This window comes from Phalacrocorax aristotelis, chromosome 18 (assembly GCF_949628215.1).
Source record: "Phalacrocorax aristotelis chromosome 18, bGulAri2.1, whole genome shotgun sequence".
Lineage (NCBI taxonomy): Eukaryota > Metazoa > Chordata > Aves > Suliformes > Phalacrocoracidae > Phalacrocorax > Phalacrocorax aristotelis.
In genome coordinates, this window is record NC_134293.1 from 7007402 (window position 1) to 7030795 (window position 23394).

A 23394-nucleotide genomic window follows, 5' to 3' on the forward strand; every position below is an offset into this window, starting at 1 on the left:
TAGAGCGGCTTGCAACAGTGCTGAGAAAAACCTGACTAAAGAGTGTACTGAAAGTTCACACACTGGGTCAAATTTTGAAAAACTTGTCATAAATAACTCTTCCTTCTCCCCCCTGCCACCACCATGAAAGCATTAAAGAGCAAGGTTTTATATGGAGTCGTACTAACGCTGGCAATTAGTTTTTGAGGGGCAGATGGGTATGACTGTCACAACTCTTCAGCATTCATCTTGCAGATCATACATGAGTTTGAGGCAAGGTACTGAGTCTGAAAAAAAGCAAAGAGATTTTGTAGAATCAGAAATCTAAGCTTAGATTTAAAAACACTTGAGGAATATTTGTGTCCCCTCTATCACATTTCGTGACAGTTGTGGTTTAACTCCAGCCAGCATCTCAGCCCCGGCCAGCCGCTCGCTTGTTCCTCCCCAGTGGGGCAGGGAAGAGAATCAGAAGGGTAAAAGTAAGAAAACTCATGGGTTGCAATAAAGACAGTTTAATAGATAAAGCAAAATCTGCATGTGCAAGCAAAGCAAAACAAAACATGGAAGTAATTCACTACTTCCCACCCACAGGCAGATGTTCAGCCATTTCCAGGAAAGCAGGGCTTTATCACGTGTAATGGTGACTTGGGAAGACAAATGTTAAAACTGAAGGTCCCCCCTTTCTTCCTTCTCCCCAGCTTTCATTGCTGAACATGATGTCATATGGTATGGAATATCTCTTCCCTCAGCTGGGATCAGCTGTCCTGGCTGTGTCCCCTCCCATCTTCTTGTCCACCCCCAGCCTACTCGCTGGTGCGGCAGCGTGAGGAGCAGGAAAAGCCTTGACGCCGTGCAAGTGCTGTTCAGCAATAACTAAACCATCCCTGTGCTATCAACACTTATCATCACAAATCCAAAACATAGCCCCATACAAGCTACTATGAAGAAATTTAACTCTAAAATTGCAGTGGTTCTGGATAGGATAAGAACCTTGAGAAATACCTGTATCCCCTCTATCACATTTCCTTGCTGCACTTGCTCTTTAACAGCACGTGCTGTGCCTGCAAAGTGGTTGTCATCCACCATATCCTGCGCAAGGCAGTGGCACAAATGTGATGGGAGATTTTTACAGAAAAAGAACTAGAAAACATGCATGAAAACATGGGGCAGATTGAATTTATTGACTTTTATATGCTGCTTAGCATCTGAAAACAAGTGTTTCTTTCTGGTGTTTTTGTTTTACCTTCATGTTTTTGTTTAATTTTTTTCCCTGACCTCTTCTATTTCTCCTTTAAATGGTGAAAAACGTGGGACAGGCACAGTAATGCATACTGAAAGACCTAAATCTAAATGTTAAAAACTTACATGCAAAGTTGAAATTTATTTGTAAAGCTTTAAAAAACCTAATTGTCTGGTTTTGAAACCTACCAAATAAAAACTAATTTCAATTCTGTAGTGAAAGCGGCTTCACTTTCTGTCAAGAGCTCTTTGTCTGAGATGCAGAATTTCTATCTGCAGAGCCATTTAAAGCTGTCACTGGAAGGAGTTTTCTTCGTGAATCCTGTTGCTTTCCAGCCATGTTGCAATTAAGAGCTGTGTATGCAGGCACTTCAGAAGGCTGGTCTGTGCTCTTGACAGGGAGGCCTGGTTTTGCTTCCAGCTCTCACATTCATGAGAGCCTCACAGGTTCTTCCCAAGGCAAACACTTGCTTTGCCTCAACAATTACTCTCCCTGTGAGCTACTGCAGATAATACTTCTCCCCTAATAAGCTGAAAGCAGGGAACAGTTGTGACCCAAGCTCTTCGGCAGAACAACAGTCTCTGAATTGTCCTGGTGAGGAACTGAAAATGAAAGAGATTGTACGTGAAGTTTGGAAAGTGGTTAATTCAAATCTCTTTCATTCCTCAAAAGTCAGGTACCCAGGTGGTCTCTTTGCTTGCGGTTCCAGCACAAAGAATGGAGAAGAGCAGATTCTGATGCTGTATATTGAAGAGCCTGTCATTTTTTCTTTGCCTTTTACTCCCTTTAAAAGCCAAGCTGTCAGTTGTGATAGCTGGGGCAACTGAGGGAAGAGAACTGTGGCAGAGCTCTTATTCTGTAGTGCTGCATCCATCAGAGGAGTTAAAAATTATTATTATTCATGATATAGTAACCCTAGTGGGCTTTAATGTAACAGCATTTTTAATCCGTGGGATCTGAGACAGTGCATACAAGTTCTATAGTTGTTTTAGGGCACCGAGCAGAAGCTTTCACTGAACACAAGAAAGCAGGCAGGCAGGTGACTACACCACGTGCACTGTTTTATTCCACGTAGTGGAATGGCACCAGCTTCCCTGGTCCTTGTCACCTGACCAATCTGGGGCTTGTTTCCAAATACAGAGAACATAATGTTGTGTGTTGTTTATTCAGACCGTGTCTCAGCAGAAGAATGCCATCTCTGTCGCTTGTTTGAGTATACCCAAACAGTAGGTAGGCTCCAGGAAAACCAGTAAATTTTGCCTAGATCTCTGAAGAAGGAATCTAGAGAAGGGATTGAGAGACCTGTGTTCCCATCCCAGCTCTGATGGTAGCTGTGGGCTGGTACCATTGGGCTTCCATTTCTGTACTGATAGAATAATGGCAAAGGTGTTTACTCTCCTGAGTCCCGTAGGAGGCCTTCATATGCATAAACTAAATGAAAAGCCCTTCTATTCCTGTATCCATGTGTCTCTGTATTTTAAGGTTTTGTATTTAGATCTGAGAAAATGCTGTTGTACTTGCAGCTTTCCTTGGACAGGTGGACTGTGGGAGGGAATGGAAGGACAGAGACATTCTTAAAAATACTGCTAATTAAATATTTAGAATAAGAATCTGGTTTGTGATGCTGGATAAGTTATGCTAATTCTTAGATATTTAGAGATTCAGTGGCTAATGATACAGGTAATCAAACAGATTCCTAGCTACAGTTTCATTGCTTATGATGCCCTTCCTGAAATGAAGAGTAAAATCTGGCTTCTAGACTGACCATTTGGATGAACAGATTAGAGCAGTTTCCAAGTACATATGCCAAGCTATTCCCACTGAAGCCAATGGGAGTTCTAGAAATAACTAGTGGTCAATTGTAAAATACTTAGGGCAATACAATAGGAAAAGCAAAGAGCTTGATGTCCACGTAAAGCAATCCCGTGTCACATTGTGGGTTCTTCCTTCTGCAGGTGAAGAATCTACGTTTTGCTCATATGCCTTTCTACAGGAAAAACAACGTGAGTTTAAGTTTTGGGGTTTTTTTGTTGGGGTTTTTTTTTGGTACGGGGGCTGCTCAACAACTAGAGATAATAATAGAAAGGAAACGTTAACCAGCACAGGTCTGGTGTTAGGTTGAGAAGGGAGATGGATGTGGAGGGACCAGGGTTAGGGTTCTTTTGAGTTTTGTGTTAAATGTATTTATTTTTAATATGGATCATGAAAACGTACCAATAAAATGCTTGTAACGTTATGTAATATTAGATAGCGCCTTATAGCGTTGGCTAGAGTGGCAGAGGTAAAGCTTTGGGGGGTGAAGCTGCTGGTATACGTGATAGCTCGTACAGGACAGTACAACGTGGCTCAATTTGGAGCATAGAAGCCTTCAGTGCTCTGTGCTCTGGACTTCCTTCTCCCATCTCTGCTTAAAGAGGTGCAAGAGGTATTGCTGTTGAAGTTTGAGTGCTGCAGGAATGAAAAGTAGTGCAAATGCCTGACATTGGTAGCGTTCCTTTGCTACTGGTGCCCCACTTTGAGGAGTGAGTGTATTCGCGTGTCACTGTGCTGTTGATCTCTCTATGCTTTTGCATTGCCTGCTAAAGAGAGCAAAATGGCTCATAGGAAAGAGTGGTGTTAATGAGGGTATTTTCTTCCGTCACAGTTCTCTCTGAGAACGATTGCCGGTTGCCCTCATTGAGTTTGCAGTGAAACGTTTGCTATTCCTGCAGCTGTGCTCAGAAGCACACACTGTCACTCTGTGCCAACCCCTTCCCCTTGGAAATCATGCTTTGTCCGTTGCCTATGTCTGGCCTGGTCTGAGAGCTGGAGCTGAGGAGCACACGGAGTCAGTCTAGATCTGCGCCTAAACCCTGTGTATTCTACTCCATGACTACTGGAGTAGAAGTTCCATAGTAGTCACGTACAAGATCTGGCAGCGTGTGTGAGTAAGGCTCATTCAATGAAGAAACGGTGTGGAAGTTGACACAGATACTATCTCATGTTGTGGCTTACAGAACAGGATTGGGCTCAGTGATGCATGCCATTATTTTCCTCCAAACAGTGCAGTTTGCGAAACTGCATCTGCAGTGTATTACAATATTCTTTATCATTTGTTAATAGAAAGCATATGTTCCAGCCTTCATGTGAACATATTTCTCATGATGGATTTGTCATTATAAACGGCTAGTAATAGCACAGCAGATGGCAAGAAGCGGCGTAATTTCTCATAGGAGTGCGATAATGGAAATAACAGTTTTCTTTGGAGACTATCACCATGTTATGTTTTGTACCTAAAGCAAGTTCTCTTGTTTTATCTCTGAGTTCCTCCCTAATTAACATGCCAAAATATTAAAGATGGTCCTGGCTTGATTCTTAGTACAGGTTTGAATTGCACCTCATGTTCTCAGGAGTTTGGGAATGATCATGCAAATTCTTTTCTCCTAGGTTCAGAGTACTCTTTTTTTTGTCGGGGATTGAACTGATGCTTTTCATGGTGGATTTGAGGTGTTGAATCGCTTTCTGAGCTTTTCCTTTCACCTGGCTCTCCTCTCATGCTCATGGCTGATCTTGAGATCTGAGGTACTCCATGTGAAGAGACTTTGGGCAGGGGGTTATTTCAAGGAAGGCTATAGATACACAGCTTGCTTGATGTCTCTGTAAGTCACTGATGAACTTGTGCAACTTTATATATAACAATTCCAGTGGGAATTCGAGTCCAAAACAATCCATGCCAGAGACGCTGGCTCATTGGTATCTGAGGTAGCAGTGTATGTTTCTGTCTCCTGAAACACTTGGTAAATCTCTTCCCTAGTCATTAAATCAGTTGGCTCAGATGGCAGACACTGTTCCTGGGTATTGACTGCTAGACTGAAAAGCAGTATAATTTCTGTATTGTAGTTGCATTTAATTTAGGACTGTGAGCTGTTTTCCTTATAGTTTAGTACCTGATCAGCAGTAGCTAAGTGTCAGTTACTGTTTTGACTCACCTCCTTCACTTTAATTTGCTTTGGTACCACATACTTCTAAGAGCCATTTAACTACTCAATAGTAGTAGTTCTCTATGAGCTGATATATGGTCCAGTGGCTGTCCTCACAAAAAATGCTTAATAGTTCCTGCTGGTTTTTATAATGCAGCTTTATGTTTTAAATGGTATCAGTTGATGACCTCCCAAAAGATGGAACTTCTACATTTCGTACTCTTGACACAGTTGTTTCATCATGAGGTCACCGTTCCCATGTGATAGTTGAGCACCTACTATGAACTCAGCCAAATCAAATCATTTACAGTACTTATATTTGGCCACCTGTTTTAATTAAGGTTACCAGGTATTCCAGGTTGGCTGAGTTAGCCCCAGATTACAGGATGTATCTCCCGGGTGCTATTTTGTCTCAGATCTTCTCGCAGACGCGTGATTTTCTGTTTGCAGTTTTCAGATTGGGTTGAGAGGGTTTACTCTTTCTCCAAGGCTTCAGGATCACTCTCTCACTTTCTCCCCCCCACAAGAGAATGGAAGACATTTATTCTTTTAATTTGACTTGTGGCAGTTGGGATATAATAGCACTAATTTTGTTCTTTCCATCCTGATACCTCTGTTTCTGGTATCAGACTACAAACCTGTGGAAAGTTACAAAAGGCGTTTGTCAGAGCCTGGATTACAACTTCTGAGCAGAGTTTGTATTAAAACATCAAGAAATTTCCTTGGGGAGGAAATGGGAAATTGAACAATTTAAAAATTATTGTTCTTTTAATGAAAGTGTTCCTTCCCCTTTCCATATTTCAGCTGTTGCTGTTCCAGAATGCTGAATTATCCCACCCTGTGCTTATACTACTCAGCTCAGCTGTCCAGAGGTATCTTGGAGGCTGTTGCTTAGTGTGGAACGGCAGTGCCGCTTCCCTGTAATCACTTCAGCTGGTGCAATTACACGAACGCGTAAGCCAAAGACTTGGGAGAAGCTGTACCTGAGGCAGGGATAGCAGAATTACTCTCCTTGCATTCAGCGTGTGGTTTTGAAACTTTCTGCTACTGAAGAAGCAATAAAGATTTGAGAGCTAATAATACCTGCATATTGCTGGATAAAGAACAGGCAGTGTTGTGCTTCTAACAATTAATTTTTGACCATATATTTGTTATTCAGCAGACTAGTGAGGTTTTGAATAGCTAGACAGTAGTTACTTTCTTAGCATTTGTCAGCATCATTCTTGTAGCGTGGGAGAGTTACTGGGTGCTGAGGTTAGCTTCTGCAATGTGTAAAAGCATTCTGATGATATGCAAAACCTGTACCTGTGTTTCTATATGCTTGTATTCCTGCTTGTTGGTTTTGTGTATTGATTTTCTGCGTTTTAAAATTGTTTCACCCTACAAGAACCCTTATTCTACTTGAGATAGATATTCAAGTAGACAGCGAGTTCTGGGTGCCTTTCCTGGTTTTTTTTTCTTCTCTGGCAAATGAAATCGTAGAATACATGGCTCCATGTAGACTGGTCAGATCCCATCTTCTGAGTACTGTATGTAGCAATATGGGGCAATGAAAGGAGGGAGGCATAATGATTGCAGAGGGGGTCAAGAGCTCCTGCTATGGGTCTTGCTGACCAGGACAGAAACTAGACTGAAGGTCTCTCTCGTGTCATACGATTCACCCAGACTGCAAGTGAAGTATGAGAGTACCCTGGCATCCATGTAAGACAGGAAGGCTATACAGGTCTCTTGCGACATATGATGTGCTTTGACGATGTGCAGTGCACCATTAGTGATAATCCAGGAGTCTTGTGTGATTTGTACTATGTAGGTTCGCTGATGTGGCTTAGAACTGGTGAAAATCCATGAGAGCTCTCTACTTCTGTAATGATGAAATCCCTTCTTCATTTCATTTTGTGTAAGAAACAGTGCTCTGTTGCTGCTCTGGACAACAGAATTGGTCGGCAGAGTTTCTCTTCCTCAGTAACATAGAGGTTTCCAAGAAAAGTCCATCTATAGGAGTAAAATAAGAAGAGTGTCTCTGACTTTAGGAAATGAAGAAATGATGAGAAAATTGCTAAATATCATCTTCACTAATGTATACTTAAATGGCATCAAAGAGAAAGTATAATAATTAGTTTCTGGTTCAGTTTGAACTTACAAATAAAACCAGAAAAAGAGAAAGTGATGTTTACAGACCAAGATAATTGCAAAAAAAAATCCAGTGGCAGAAAACGACCATTCAAAAAAGGCATTTTGAGATGCTTTATTTCTAAATATGTTCCACTTGGACCCAGGCATTTTGACAGCATTCCTCATTGACACAGAAATGCTACTTACAGTGTCTTTTATGATGGACATTCATTAGCAGCTATTGAAATAGCATGGATCCCGTGACACTAGTTCACCAGGAACACCGATGTGTTTGACTGTTGTACTGTGATAAAGAATGAGTGTTGCTTTATGGTTTGTGGGTTTTATTTTGTTTTGCTTTGCTTTCCTCCAGGAAAAGATTTCCTGATCTACAAAAAACTTTGCAGAAGACCTTCTGGTTTTTATCAAAATCTGAAAATACGTTGGCTTTTACACTGGTTGACATGGTTTCAGGGTTTTGAAAATAAAATGTTAGTTGCTGAAAACTGACGTTTTCCTATCCACAGTTTTGTCGGGGTGGGAAAGTTTGAAATGTGAAATATACTAAAATTACTTCTATGAGAAATGACTTAACGGAAACGCTAACATTTCTGCAAAGTATTTTTGTTTCTGATGGATTGTTGTGACAGCAAGGCGTTTACAAGTTTCAGCTGGCAGATAGCTTCTTTAAAGTGATGTTGTAGTCTGATCATGACAAATCTCTCTGCCATGCATGAGAAGCAGAGCTGGATTTTACCAGCCCAGGTTTCAGGCAAGAATCTATATTGGCATTAGAATTGATTCTCTGGTTCCATATATATTTTGGTCATTGTTAAATTACTGCTAGTGAGTGGCTTTCTGTGTTGCTTGTTACAAATATTTTGTTTGGGGCAACCTTGTAAAATCTGTAAAGTTACTTTAAGTGTTACCTTCAACTATTAGAATTTGGCTAAAATTTCAGTAGTCTGTGACACAGACCGGGGTTGTTCTTGCAACCTCTCCCCCACATGCTCGCTCTCTCTCTCTTTAATTGTCGTTGTGCATAGTGCCTTGACCTGCTCCTGGTCTGCGGAGTGGCTTCCTGTGGAGATACTTTAGTGCGTGTGTTTCTAAAGCAGAGCTTTGTGTGGTGTAATGCAGCACGGCATCTTTCTGAGTGATGAGAGGTTAAAAGGAAGAGCTGCTGTCTTTGACATAAACATCATGAAGTATATAGTGGTAATGTGTGTCACGTCTGATGAAATGAAGCCGACACCGATTTTCTCTGTTGGTGTATTGAAGCCCATTTGACACTGTTCTTTTGGAATTCAAGATTAAGTCTGCTGTTCTGGATTACCAACTTCATCTTCATTCAGGAGAGCCCTGCTCAATTTGTCCACTCATTCTCATTATTGTAAATTACAGATTAGTTGAAGGGCTGAGGCTATGAGACCTTACACTTTTCCGGTTATTCTGTTATAGATGGCCTATTATCTTTATCAAAAGTGCCTTAACTGTCCTGTTTTGAAGATGAAGAACCTGACGTGGGCAAAACTGTCTGAACTCATGTGATCTGATCTGTTTCAGAGTTCTCGTTTCTGTTTTTAGATTGTTGTACTGTCTTACTGCAGTTACTACAGTCCCAAACTGGCCAAGTTGTGTGCTTGAGTATGTATGAGTAAAGTTTTGGGGGTTGGTCTTACACATTTTTTCCCATTATGGTGTGCAGCTGTTTTAACGTAGTCCTGTATCCTTTGAATCCCAAGGGAATTTCAGGTCTGTTTATAAAAACAGTCCAAGAGGTTTAGCACTGCTTAGAGAACAAATCATCTGCCTTCCCTGTGCTGTTAGCAGCTATTTTAAACATTTCAACCATATGGTGACTTTATTTGAACTTGTTTGGATGCCGTTGAAATACAGTTTGCTTTCTGCATGTGTGCTTGCTTGTGTGTTCTCATCTGTGATCAAAATCTAAGGCAGTATGTATTTCCAGCTGGTAGATTGTAATGTTCTTATATAATTAATCGTAAGGTAAGAACACTGAAGCATTTACTCAACACTTCACAGAATCACAGAATCGCAGAATCCCAGGTTGGAAGGGACCTCGGGGATCATCTAGTCCAACCTTTCTAGGAAGAGCCCAGCCTAGACAAGACGGCCCAGCACCCTGTCCAGGCGACTCTTGAAGGTGTCCAACATGGCCGAGCCAACCCCTTCCCTGGGGAGATTATTCCAGTGGTGACTGTCCTCACTGTGAAAAATTTCCCTGTCGTGTCCAATCGGAATCTCCCCAAGAGCAACTTGTGTCCATCCCCCTTGTCCTCTCCATGGGACTCCTTGTAAAAAGGGCGTCTCCATCTTCTCTGTAGCTGCCCCTTAAGTACTGGTACGTGGGGGTGAGATCCCCTCTGAGCCTCCTTTTCTCAAGGCTGAACAAACCCAGCTCTCCCAGCCTATGCTTGTATGGCAGCTTCCCAGTCCTTTGACCACCTTGGTGGTCCTTCTCTGGACCCCTTCCAGCCTGTCCACACCCTTTTTGTATAGCGGGGACCAGAACTGTACACAGTGCTTCCAGGTGTGGCCTGACACTTGAACATATTCTAACAATAACTTCTGGAGTTTTCATGGAAAGCCAGGTAATACTCTTTTTTCCCTTCCTGCTATTCTAAGGGATATATTTGAAGGGGGAGGTATCTGTATGTAACTGACTTATATTACTGTGTTTTTCTGAGCTGTGGATCGTTAACTGACTCACCTCTGGAAATAGAGTACATAGAAGTACAGCAGATGCCATGGATACAGTGTTCTGTCAACTCTCTTTAAATATGGTGATGCATACATATAAAAATATATTTTAACTTGTCTGTTCATTCAATGAAAAGGAATCCCAGTCACAGGCTTTAATGTTCTGTGCCAGTTTGAAACTGTCGGTGGAATTCCCCAAGTAACAAAGCATTAGCAAGTGAAGCACAGCGAGCCACATTCAACTACCCTGAATTAATGAATTAATGAATTAATTTTAATTAATTGGGAGGGAGAGAACAAATACGTAACTGACAAAACTTGCTGGGAAAACATCCCAGAATTTTGTCTGAGGTATAAGAGTGCTTAAAAAATTCCTTCTAGCTTTTCAGATAACTTATCAGAAAATAGCCACTTTCTTCTGCCACTTCCATAAATTAACTTTTTTTTAACCCTGCAATGGAAGATTGTGTCAGATGCTCAGGTGTCGTGCCCCCTGGATTGGCTGTCTCATTTCTTTAGAGATGCCAGTGTGACTAACAGTATTTTGTGTCATTCTCCTTGACTTTCTTCCACCCCTAACCTTCACCCTCACCCACCAAGACCTACATCTAATCGTGCAGACCCAAAAGTGTATTGAGGAGCAGGAGTTGTGCTCACTGTTGGTGTATATCTCTCTTGCACAAAAGAGTTAGAAAACTTGGCAACCCAGGATTAGTTTTGGTCTGATTTGTTTTGCTTTGTTATTTTAAGTTGCCTGAAAGGTGACTTGACAATAGGTTAGGAGAGATTCCCCGTCTCTTTTTAAACTGTAGATGCCACATCTTTGCAAGCCAGTTCTGAATCATAAGCACTCCCCAGATGACTGGTAATACTCACGTAGCTGTTGACCTTTAGCAGCCAGATATAGTTATTGTGGTACCTGGGAAAGGTTTATGAGTGCCATTTCACACTACAGTCCAGTTGTGATAGACTAGGTGATGGTGTCTCACCTGGAAAAAAATGCTGTTCAGGGAAGGCAGATTTGCGTGTTAGGCAATGGAGCACCTGAGACAAACCTAAACCAGTGTTTCTGCTACCGTCAGCCTGAATTGTTTCAGATGGATTCTCAGCAGTTGAATGCTGCCTAGCTGAACCTGTCTGCTTGCATTCCTATGTAATTTCTTGTGCTGTGCTTTAATCAGGAGTGCACTCTTCCACAGTAACATAATCTGAACCCAGCAGAATTTTGTGTGAGGAAGGTACTGAGGAGACAGAGACATTAGGAAACAGGACCTGGTGGCTTTTGAAAAGTCTTACTCTTAGGAAATCTCTGGATAAATTTGGTTGCTGTTTCCTTTATAGCACATGGAATATAACAAGAGAGGGAGGGAAGAGAAGAAATTATTTACTCAGAAGAATGTTGATCTAGTCACTGGAGGCTAACAGTTATATCTGCATCCTTTTCTCTGAGTTCATAGAATGATAGAATGGTGTGGGTTGGAAGGGACCTTTCAAGATCATATAGTCCAACGTAATTTGAAACTGCACATGATTAAAGAGAAGCATTAAAATGGTTAAAGCATCTTGATATATTTCTCCAGGATGACTGCGCTTTCCACACTGGGCTCACTCAATTGACAAGAGTGGTTGTCCTGTTTGCAGGTAATTCAAAATGATGAGGGCCAGTGGTCTTCATGGGCTTCCACCCTTGTATATTCTTTATACTGGGCACAGCATGCTGTGGATGACTTATGTTAGTGTGTGAAACATAGAGACAGTACAACAGTGTCAGAGGTGAGATGTTACTCAGGTAGAAACACTGAAAAATGCTTATTTAGTGTCATGTTTTTGATAATAAAAGAAACAAATGCTAATATTAATTATGGACATTCATCTAATTTCTCCATTAATTTATTGCAGTGGAGTTACCTGCTCTGCTGGCTTCTGGAAGGATTGTACCTGTGCCTCCACTGTATTGTCCAGGGAGGGTTCAGCAGGGATGTTTGAGGTCAACCCTTCTTCCTGTAAAAAAACATTACTAAGTTTTTTGTTTTTTTTTTTCTACAGGGACTCCAAAGCCCTTGTGTGAAAGTTGTATAAATGCAGAGATCTTTCTTTCCTTGCAAAAAACACTTGATACATAAACTCCATGGCCTCTCCAGAGGTTTATTTACAGTGAGTTCCTGGTGCATACCAAACTGAGATTGAGCTGGGAGGTACACAATTATGGAGTCAGGGACCTGCCACTCTTCTTCCCCTCTCCTCTGGGTTATTGTGATAGAACTGCAGCCAAAGAGAGGGGTGATGCAGTACGTGCTGAGGCATGGAGCCAAGTCTGATACTATAGGAAACTTGTGCTTGAGGTACCCTTCCGTATAATGCAGGTCTCCCAGAGCTTGCAGGAGTCATGAGCTGTGGCTGCTCAGGACATGAATGTAATGGCTGGTAATGTGCCTGGTGGGACTGCTGAGTCTTCATCTGTGGTGTGAGTGGCAGATTGTTAAAGTGTCCATCTACAGTGTCTCTGTGAGGGCTCCTTGCAGACCCTACTGTCAACAAAGCCAGGGGAGGACTTTGTGTCCACCCTTGGGTGAACTGAAAGGAGGAAGAGCTCCTGTTGTCTTTGGATGTGGAGGCTGGCAAAGAGGTAGGAGCTGGTAGATAACGACTGTGTTTGAAGCAGTTCTGAATAGTCCAAAGCAGCCCAGATAACTTCTGGGGTAATCCCGATTTGTCGTAGCATTTTACAACCAATAGATTTTCTTAGATTTTCTTTTTAAAATTTTAAATAAAACAGGGTTACTAGAGATTCTTGCATTTCAAGCTAGCAGGTGCTGTGAAATAGGAGATGTTTCCATAGTATTTTGGAAGGCAGCTAGACCCCATTTCAGGGGCCAATTTTTATTACAGTCCCATTTTGTCTCCTGGTCTAGATGTCACCTGGAGAGGAGGGATGAACTTAACACGACAGCACTGAGATCACTAGAGCTGTTCTAGTGTTGTGGTACCACCTCCTTATAGAACAGCCCTGTGCGTCTGCACTGGGGGCAGCTCTGCTACTTGAGAACTTGCGTGCACACAAACATCTGGTTAGGTAGGTGTCTGCAGATGTGTGGGTTAGTGTTTCTGTATGCATGTTCCTGCCAAATAGAGCTAGAATTTCCTGGCCGAATAAGAGTGTTTCCTGCGCCATGTGTCTTTGACTGTGTTATGATGAATAAAACCTTTTCCATTCTTCTCTTCTGCAAAGTCAGTTTTATCTTTTCTGCATCAGGCTTCCTAACAATTCTAGCTTTGCAAAACCTGCACCAGCAGATTTAGTGCAAGAGGACAAGAGTCACAGGAAGATTTCAAACCATAGAGCTGAGTTGCACGCACTGCTGTCACTGGAGCAGTTCTGACTACTCTGAACTGAGTGATTGGAAGGGATGCATTCATTCATGTTCTTACATAAAACACACCACCCTTCATTTCATTCTCTCAGGCTTGCGATCAGGAGCTACAGTGGTATTGCTCTATGTAATTTATTCATTACAGCCAACAGGAACTTTTTACATTCTGCCTTGCAGCACTGCATGCAAATACTGTGCTGTTTGCACGGGTGAGAGACCTGTCACAGCGCAGAAACTGAAACACGTAAATAAACTGAGGTCTGGTAGACCTTTTACATCACAGAGAGATTCCACGCGTTGTATTGCCCTACTGTTTTGGTTTTTTTTTTTTACAGGCAGTTTCATTTTGGTCATTTACTGAGAGGTAAATAAAGACAGGATATTTCTAGGATGTGAATGGTTTTCTATGGTGTTTCGCAGAGAATATTGTTCCAAGGGTGATGTTGGATACCCAAAATCCATGCATGTCTGACAGACACATCATAGCCATCAGAGGAGTGGTAGGGTCACAGGTCAGTGGGTCTGTGTGATAAATAGCCAAGCGGCATGGTAGTTGCTGACATATTTTTGTCTTTGCAGCCTTCTGCTTGATAATCTCTCCCTCTGGTTTTTTCCTGACCTTTGAAGCACATAAACAACTTCAAGCAAAACTTCATCATTAAATCATTTAGAAAATACTCCTCTGTCTCCTAAATGTGGTCTGTCTCTCCTTAGCCCACGCAAAGTGTCAAGCTCATATCAGTACAAAGTGGTGTTTTTTCTGGATGTAGATCAATCAGGGTTAGTGACAATCCTGTTTCCTGTGATTTGGGTGGTTCTGCTCTGAGAAGGAGTAAGTGCTGCTTTGTGTCACTAAATTTTTGGGAGTATAATGAAAGGCTCCTCTGCTGAGTTTGCCACAGTACAAAAGCTACTGGGATTGAACGGGTCCTCCTCTCCCCCTCCCACAGGCATGCTGACTCTCACCTCACGCCACATAGATCTGCTGTGTAACTAACCAAGCGAAAACAGCCGTGAAGAGCTCCAGGTGAGCCTGCTTTTAATGAACATGGATTATTCCCACTTATGTGGACTGTAGTAGCTGTTGTTCTTGAAGAGCCAAGGAATGACACTGCAGTCGAGGTGTGGCACCTGAAGAGATGGCAACACTTTTAAAAAGGCATCCTTGTCTTCAAAGGGTAGGATTTGCTTCTAATCAGCAATAATATTTTCAGAACCTTTCCCTTAGAAGATTCTCACTGTGTTTCCTGTCTGTCCAACAACCAGCTCTGTAGAACCCTGATCTCTGACTGTATGCTGTCAAAACATGAATAGCATACGAGTATAAATCTCTGGCCCGACTCTTGGATTTGGAGCCTGACTATAGCGACTGAACAGACAAGGCTGGTCAAGAAAGGTCTTTTGTTAGATTTTGTAAAGGAACTGAGTAAATTATTCTGATATACCAGAATGTTCCAGGGAGGGGGGTGAGGAGTACTTTGTACTCTGCCCTCTGATTTCTATGTTATCTCAGCCTTATTTGAAAATACTAGACCTTCCAGCTACTATTAAAGTCTTACTGGGGAAAATTTCTGAGTGATGCCTAATCCAGAAATATGTGCAGATCTTGGTATTCCTGGTTCACAGCATGGCTAGTTTTTCACTGCTGTAAGTGAATTAGTGATGCAGAGAATTAAAACCTCTCACTATTTTTTCATCTGTGTTCTGTGTGGAGGAGATGAAACTGGAGCAGAGTTAGTGTTAAATGTGGAGTAAATACCTGTGTGATGGAGTATTAGACTAACTTTATGGATAATCTGGTTCTCTGAGAAGAGGCATATTAGTTTAGAACTGAGCTCATTGTTATTTTACTTCTTTTATTAACTTATTAATTCTCATGGAACTCAGGAAGCAGGGAATAGTGATATATTCTGATCTGATCAGGAAGTGAGGCTGAAAATGGGGGTAGCAAAGCTTGAGAGTAGCAAAGAAAGGTTGGTGGAAGTGTGCTGCTCTCACACTGCCTGTTTGCAGTGGATAGAGATTACTTGATGCATAGACAGAATAAGAGGTCTGGTGGCTGTCTTAAACTTCAGAACACCGCTGTAATGTTTTACAGACTATATGTTATACTCAGACTGTTTTGTCTCTCTCTTCCAGTATCTAAAGGGACCAACAGCCCTTATTAGCAGAAAAGGCAAAAGTGCGAAACACTGTAGTACATAGTGAGAGGAAGCAGGGAGTGTTCTGTAGGGGTTTGCTGGGCAGTATGAAGCGTTATTGTAAAATATTAATGGAGTTACTGTTACAAGATTATATGTGTCCAGACGTTTTTTTTTCTGTGCTGCATTAAGCTTGTTCTTGTGTTAGTTCTCCAGATTTAGAAATTTATTATGCGTTACCTGTGTGACCTGCAATATAGTTGCTGATGATACCAACCTGGGAGGTGCTGTTGACTCTCTTGAGGGACAAGAGGCCTTGCAGAGGGACCCAGATAGATTGGAACATTGGGCAATCATCAATGGCATGAAATTTAACAAAACAAAAGCCAGATTCTACACCTGGGACAGAGCAGTGCTAGACACAAGTATAAATTGGGATAGGAGTGGCTGGAGAGCAGCCCTGCAGAAAGGGGCCTGGGGGTGTGGGTTGACAGCAGGCTCAATAGGAGCCAGCAGTCTGCCCTGGCAGGCAAGAGGGCGAACCGCATCCTGGGCTGCATCAGGAGGGAGGAGCAGCGGGGACGATGTGTGACGAACTGACTGCAGCCTCCATTCCCTGTCCCCTTGTGCCACTCAGGGGGAGGAGGTAGAGAATTTGGGAGTGAAGCTGATCTTGGGAGGAAGGTGTGTTAAGGTTTGTTTTTGTTTCTCATCATCCTACTCTGATTGGTAATAAATTTCCCCAAGGTGAGTCTGTTTTGCCCATCACGGTAATTGCTGAGTGGTCTCTCCCTGTCCTTATCTTGACCCATGAGCCTTTTGTTATAGTGTCTCGCTGCTGTCCAGTTGAGGAGGGGAGTGATAAGAGCAGCAGGCGGGTGCCTGGTGTCCCACCAAGGTCAATCCACCACACTTAGGTACCACAGAATCAGCATACACTGAAGCAAAAATGTGATACGAGGCCAAGTTCACTCAACAGTCCGAAGAATTCGCTCTGCTCAGTAATGTGAGCCAGAGCAGTGTAGGGTGGCTCAACAGCTCTGCCTAGATTGAGATTTTCAAGTGTTTTGCTTCCAGGAAAGCATTAAAACAAAGTCTGAGTTTTTGAAGGGTCTCAGTGTGCTTGGAGACCTGGTTGCTTTTGTGCGTTAGGACAACAGTTGGAACTAGGCACTACCACCTACCCACTACCGATCAGTTAGTTTGGGTGCCTGCAGAGAAGCTGACCTTCTTGAGGAACAAGATTTCAGCATGTTCTGCTGTCCTGTGTCTCCTCTCTTTGTGCAAGATTTGAGAAGCCTCGTGGACTCTGAGGCTGGTGGGTTTTGCAGGTTAATTAGAAAACAAGACAAAACAAATGAACAGAAAGTTTTTAATCCTATCCCACCCTGACCGTTCCTGACTGCATCACTAGCTGTTACAATTTAAGCTATTACAACCCACTGGTTTCTGACTCTGTACGGGATTTGAGTACCCTTTTTGTTACTGTAATTTACATAATGATACAGTTAGCATAAATTGGTATAATGAAGGTATGAATCAAGACAGCTGGAAAAATGTGTAATATGTTGATAATGTCATCAGAGAGGTTCGATCCAGCAAAATGGTATTATTATTTTAGCTCATTAAAGCCCTTCCAGTAAATAGTAAAACACATAATTTCTCTGTAATCCATTTCATTTCAGTGCCTAATTAAATTTGTGTCATTTCCTTTAGTAGGTCATGCTGTCTGTCTCTGTCTCCTGCAGAGCTTTAGCTGCTGAATAGTCTTACCTTTTATATTGTCATCAGGACAGAGAAGGCTTCCCACTTACTTAAGTCTCTGGTATTTAACCTAAACAAAGCTGAACTGATGTAGACCCAAAATCTGATTATCTTCCAAAGTATGTAATCGGCAAATCTCTTGAAATAAAGGCATGAGCTGATCCCCTTACACATGCCACACGCGTGACACACAGCCCCCTGCCACCCCACTGTGGGACTCCTTTGAATTCAGGCGAGTTTGTTCCTTTGGGCAGCGCAATGCCGAAGGTCTGTCCATTGGCATTCCTGACTTGTGCTGCAAATCAGCAAAAAACACCTGGCTTCCCTTTTGCCTTTGCTCTTTTTTTCTTTTTTTTTAAATCTCCTTGTTCTTATGTTAAAACTGTTCTTCTGGGTGCAGATTTTCAAAACAAGACAGGATACTTTCTAACATTACTGCAGCCTGAATTTTTTGGCAGAGCAGCCATGTTCTGAAGGCAGTTGCACTGTGCGTGTTGGCATGTCTGAAAGAAAAGAATACCTTGCATGCTTCCACAGACTGATCTATGCATCATTGTTTCTGTAATCTCTAATACCGTTGATATAATGCTTTTTTCTTTCTTCTCCTCAGCTGAAGTGAGAAAGCTGTTTTGAATGAAGCCCAATTTTATGACAGAGGGCTACTTTAATGACAGAATAGCAATTGTGATTAAAACAATGCCTAGAATCCTAATGTCCAGTTACCTATGATATTTTTCTGTGTGTGAAGCCAGGAACTATCCTGCAACCTGACATTTGATGCATTAGGGAAAAAGCAAACCACCCTTTCTGCTTTCTAAAAGCATCTCTCTAGAACAAGATTTTCGAAGGAACAGTAAAAGGAACACAAGTAATCCGAGGAAGAGTTCGCCTAGTGCCTTGCACCATATAGATAACCAAAGAGGTTCGTGAGCATGTTGTTGAGGAGTCCTGGGTTTCCTGTTTCACCATTCCTTTGAAGATAAACATTGTGTTTCAGTATAAGGTAGTGTCTCATGGCCCTGAATAATCCTTTTTGCATGACATGAAACGAATGGTTCTGTTGTGAGCTTACATGTTAAAAAACTGACACTTTTTCATATGATGACCTTCAGAAAAAAGTGAGTCTTCTGGACAGGCTTTTGGAAACAACAGTTTTAATTAGAAGCGGCTTTAAATTGCAGAGACACCTGGAAAGGAATTGCATTTGGAAAGGAAAGCTTCCACCAAATGCAATTCCTTTCCAGGTGTCTCTGCTTCCACCAAATGCAAATACAAGGGTATGTGTTGTTGCTGTTGGGTTTGTTTTCTGGTGTATTGGGTTTTGTTGTTGTATTGTTTTGTTTAATAGAAGTATTAAATGACTAATCCTTTAAATCCTTGCCTGCCAGAAAGACAAGAATAATTACCTTGTTTTTAAATATGGAGAAACATAGCCACAGATGTTAAATAAATTTCTAGTGACTATAAGGAAAGCTAGTGGTAGAGTCCGCTGTAGAATTAGCACTTAATCCTAATGCAGAAGAGTAGAGAGTGTTCAAAATGTGTTTTGGACTAAATTCAGTGCTTTTAGAATAACCTGCCCAGACCCTGCTTAATCAGTGTTCTTGGTGAGGTGAAAATTACAGTCCGCTCTCTTAGGGTCTGGCAGGCTGCCTATAACTGTACGTCAAATGGAGTGGAACTACAAACAGGGTGTGAACTCAGAACGCCAAAAAAAGCGTAAACTGAGTCATCTGCAGCTTTATGCGATGCATTTATTTTCTTCCGACGTGCTGGAAGAAACAGAGGAAAAATGTGTTTAAATCCAGGACGCTGTTAGTGAACTACTTTGGTATTTTTATTTAGTACAATCTTCTCTCATTAACTCCCAAAACTTGCATCTGTCATGGAGGGAGGAAGGCCTCCCAGTTTTTCTTGGAACAGCTAACCCCTGTGAGATGAGTAGAATTTTAAGGCTGCACCACTGCAGTCAGCCAAAGTTTTAAATTACAAATTTCTGGTATTGACATTCAGAAGGGTTTCAAAGCCGCCTCCTCCCCCCATGAGAGGGAGGAGGAGGTGTTACAGAGATGGGAGGATTCACATCTTGTCTGGAATTTTCAGTGCTGAGTATAGAAGGGAAAAGCATGTTTGTCCGCTCCAAAGAACTGACCCCCATGACTTCAGCTGAAGTAATTCCCCTTCGGTGACATGTTGCAATATTTAATTTCTCTGTTTAAGTCCACTGAGGTATAGGAATAAAAGGTGTTATCTCAATCAGCCTGGCACTTTCAGGTCTTAATTGTTTTCTTTTAAACAAAAACTGGCATAGTTTGGCCACGCCATAGTTTGGCCATGCCCTAGGTCTCATAAAGAACTTTTCCTGGTCACTGCTGCTCCTCACTATGTGAGAGCGGTTATGTTTAGGGAGAGGTTGAGATGCTGGGCTTAGCAGTAAATCAGTAAATCATGGCAATTTTGCCATTTTGGCATGTTTTAATAAAAGGCAAATAATTTGTAGCTTTTGAAATTCTGTATCTTAATATTCTGGAGAGCAATGACATAAGGTAAAGAGGGAAGCATTGCGAAATGCATAGGAGAAGTCATGAATTTAACAGATAAAGCAGAAAACATCTCTACTACTATAGGTATCACTAGAGTTTGTATTTCAAAGGGAACTGATTTGTTGTTCCTAGGTCAATATTGGTTGGTTCATAGACTGCTAGCAGATTAAACAAATAAACTCAACCTGACAATGTTTTAGATGTTAAAGTCTTCCTCTCAGGTTTACTTGTATATGTTCTATGTTTCCTATCTTAAGTAAAAAGTTACTGTTAGGAAACTGAGATGGTAGCAGAAGCAATCACATTGAAGATGTTTTAAATTCTAAATGGAAAAACATCAGGTTTCAGTTTTCTTACTCTTTCTAGAGCCTTTTTAAAAAAGCCAGCTGATTGCTGTAGAACTGGAGTTTTCATAATACTGCTAGAAATTCAAAGGGAGTATCCTACCAAATATCTGGTTTGTGGGTTATAGTGGCCATCAGGTACTAATTTTTAAAGAACTCCTATGTTTTGAAGGCCATAAAAACCTAATTATTGCGTTCCAGTGTCTTCTAATTCAGAGAATGACTGAGATCGGAAGGGACATCTAGAGATTTTATAGCCCAACTCCTGTGCTCAAAGTAAGTCCATTTAGAGCAGATTCCTTAGGGGTATGTCCAGTCAGGTTTTGAATATCTCCAAGGATGGAGACTCCATAACTCATCTGGGTGACCCATTCCAGTGCTTGACCACCCTCGCACTACAAATGTTCTTTCCTATATTTAAATGGAATTTCCTGTATTTCACTTTGTGCCCATTGCCTCTTGTCTTCACGGACCCTCATGAAGAGGACTTGGCTCCATCTTCGTTACTTCCTCGCATCATGTGTACACATTGATAAGATTTCCCCCACACTGAGGACCCACTGTCCTCAGGTCCTTGTCCACAAAGGTGCTTTCCAAATGGTTGGTCCCCAGCCTGTACTGCTAAGTGGGCTTATTCCTCCCCAGATGCAGGACTTCATTTCAGTTGGCTGAACTTCATGAGATTCCTTTTGACCCACTTCTCCAGCTTGTTGAGATCCTTCTGAATGGCAGCACAACCATGTGGTGTTTCAGCTGCTCCCCCCAGTTTTGTATTGTCTGCAAGCTTGCTGAGAGTACACTCTGTCCCATCATGTAGGTCATTAATTAAGATAGTAAACAGGACTGGACCCAGTAGTGGACCCTTGAGGTATACCACTAGTCACTGGCTTCCAGCTGGACTTCGTGCTGCTGATCACAACCCGTTAAACCTAGCAGTTCAGCCAGTTTTCAGTCTGTCTCGCTGTCTTTGGATGTAGCCTGCACTTTCTCAGTTTCTCTGTGAGGCTGCTGTGAGAGACAGTGTCTGACAGACCTACTAAAGTTGAGAGAAACAACATCCAGTGCTCTTCCTTCATCCACCCAGCCAGTCATCTCATCACAGAAGGCTATCAGGTTGGTAAGGCGTGACTTTCCCTTCGTGAATCCCTGCTAACTACCAGCAGTCACTTTCTTGTCCTTACATTTGGAAATGAAGCACAATGGCCAGTAGGATACCTCGTAGAGACAGCAGCAAATCAGAAGTTTGATGTTTTCTTCTTGCCTCCTCTTTCTTTACATGAGAAATCAGCATTCCAGGATCTGATTGCAGAACCCTGTAAGCTAAAATGTGAGTAAGTGGGCTTCAGTGTGTTTTTTGCAAAGCTTTGCTAACTTCTGATGTAGATGTCTCCTAAGTGCTGTAAGAGACAGGAGTGTGGAACATACCTTTAATTTGTAAGGAAGAGATTAGCCCTATGTATAAACGTGACAATGAAGCTGACAACAATGCTAATCAAATTTCATCCTCCAGCTGTTTCCTAGGTAACTACACATGCAGCTGTAGAAAAAAAGACTGCATTACGAAGAGACCAGAATGATCCTGTAGCAATTCTCTTCAATGACTGAAGAAACACAGCGGGGGGCGGGGGGAGTGGATAATGCTATATCATCTTCTCCTTTGTCCTCAAGGACAGAGAATGTTTGTTCAGAGGGCAAGTCTTTTCATATCCAGCTGTAGAAGTTTTATAGAATAGAATATTTTCCATTGGAGGAGACATAAAATGATTTTATAGTCCAACTGCCTGACCACTTCACACCTGACCAAAAGTTAAAGCATATTATTAAGCACATTGTCCAAATGCCTCTTAAATGCTGACAGGCATGGGGCATCGACCACCTCTCTAGGAAACCTGTTCCAGTGTTTGACCATTCTCTCTGCAAAGAAAAGCTTTGTAAGTTTTGCCTCCTAAGGCAGGCAGTGGACAGTGTCATGGTCTTAAAGCTGATATCACAGAATCCCAGGTTGGAAGGGACCTCAGGGATCATCTAGTCCAACCTTTCTAGGAAGAGCCCAGCCTAGACAAGATGGCCCAGCACCCTGTCCAGGCGACTCCTGAAGGTGTCCAACGTGACCGAGTCGACCCCTTCCCTGGGGAGATTATTCCAGTGGTGACTGTCCTCACTGTGAAAAATTTCCCTGTTGTGTCCAATCGGAATCTCCCCAAGAGCAGCTTGTGTCCATCCCACCTTGTCCTCTCCATGGGACTCCTTGTAAAAAGGGCATCTCCATCTTCTCTGTAGCTGCCCCTTAAGTACTGGTACGTGGGGGTGAGATCCCCTCTGAGCCTCCTTTTCTCAAGGCTGAACAAACCCAGCTCTCCCAGCCTATGCTTGTATGGCAGCTTCCCAGTCCTTTGACCACCTTGGTGGTCCTTCTCTGGACCCCTTCCAGCCTGTCCACACCCTTTTTGTATAGCGGGGACCAGAACTGTACACAGTGCTCCAAGTGTGGCCTGACAAGCGCTGAGTAGAGTGGGACTAAGTGCTGAGTGTCGTGAATGTTCCACCGCTTACAGCAGGTTGCTGCCTAAGAAGTAGTCACAAGTGGGTCTTCGGCGCGTGACCAAACCCAAAGTCGATGCAGAGCCTTTCATTGTTGTGTTTATAACAGAGGATATTGCACGCAGGATCCTGTTGTGAAAAGGTATTAGCCAAGCTCTGTGTTCCTCTGCGATGCCACTTCCTATTTTTCAGTTTACAAGGTTTTTTGAGGAAAAATGGTCTTTTACTCTACAGTCTTTTACACCTATTTTGCATTCTGATAATGGAATGCTCCAGTTACTTCTGGGAGTTTCCCAGGTAGTCACAGAGGTTTGTGGAGACCTGGATCCTGAAGGTCTTTGGAAAACCTTAAAGGCTTAATTCACTTGCCTATATATAGGTGCTTAGTGCCATTAAAGATATACCAGAGCATCTAAGATATCTGTATGGGATAAGCAGAAATGACACAGAACCTCGGGTGACCTCTTCTACTTCTGCTCCAGAAAGGCACAGGTGACCAACAGCAGCTGTACCGGTACTACACACCTCTGTATAAGGACCTGAGCCTGTTCTAAATGTTGCTGTTATGAGTAGAAGAACCTCTAATATGCAGGGCTGCAAGAAACATTGTGTATTTCTCTGTTTGTCCACAGGATTTCCTGTGAACAGATCTTTCAGTCTTGAAACTAGGAATGTG

The 23394-nt window shown here is 42.2% G+C and overlaps 1 protein-coding gene across 4 annotated transcripts in view; it reads left to right on the plus strand.

Annotated features, from left to right (window-relative positions):
* PITPNM3 (PITPNM family member 3) overlaps positions 1-23394 on the plus strand; it is a 142141-nt gene that overhangs the window by 65894 nt on the left and 52853 nt on the right. For 2 of the 4 annotated variants that reach the window (XM_075112992.1, XM_075112994.1), the window contains exon 4: positions 3175-3222. The exons of the other annotated variants lie outside the window; for them this stretch is intronic. In XM_075112992.1, the coding sequence (XP_074969093.1) occupies positions 3175-3222 (48 nt within the window). The remainder of the gene's footprint in view (positions 1-3174; positions 3223-23394) is intronic. 4 annotated transcript variants of the gene reach the window in all.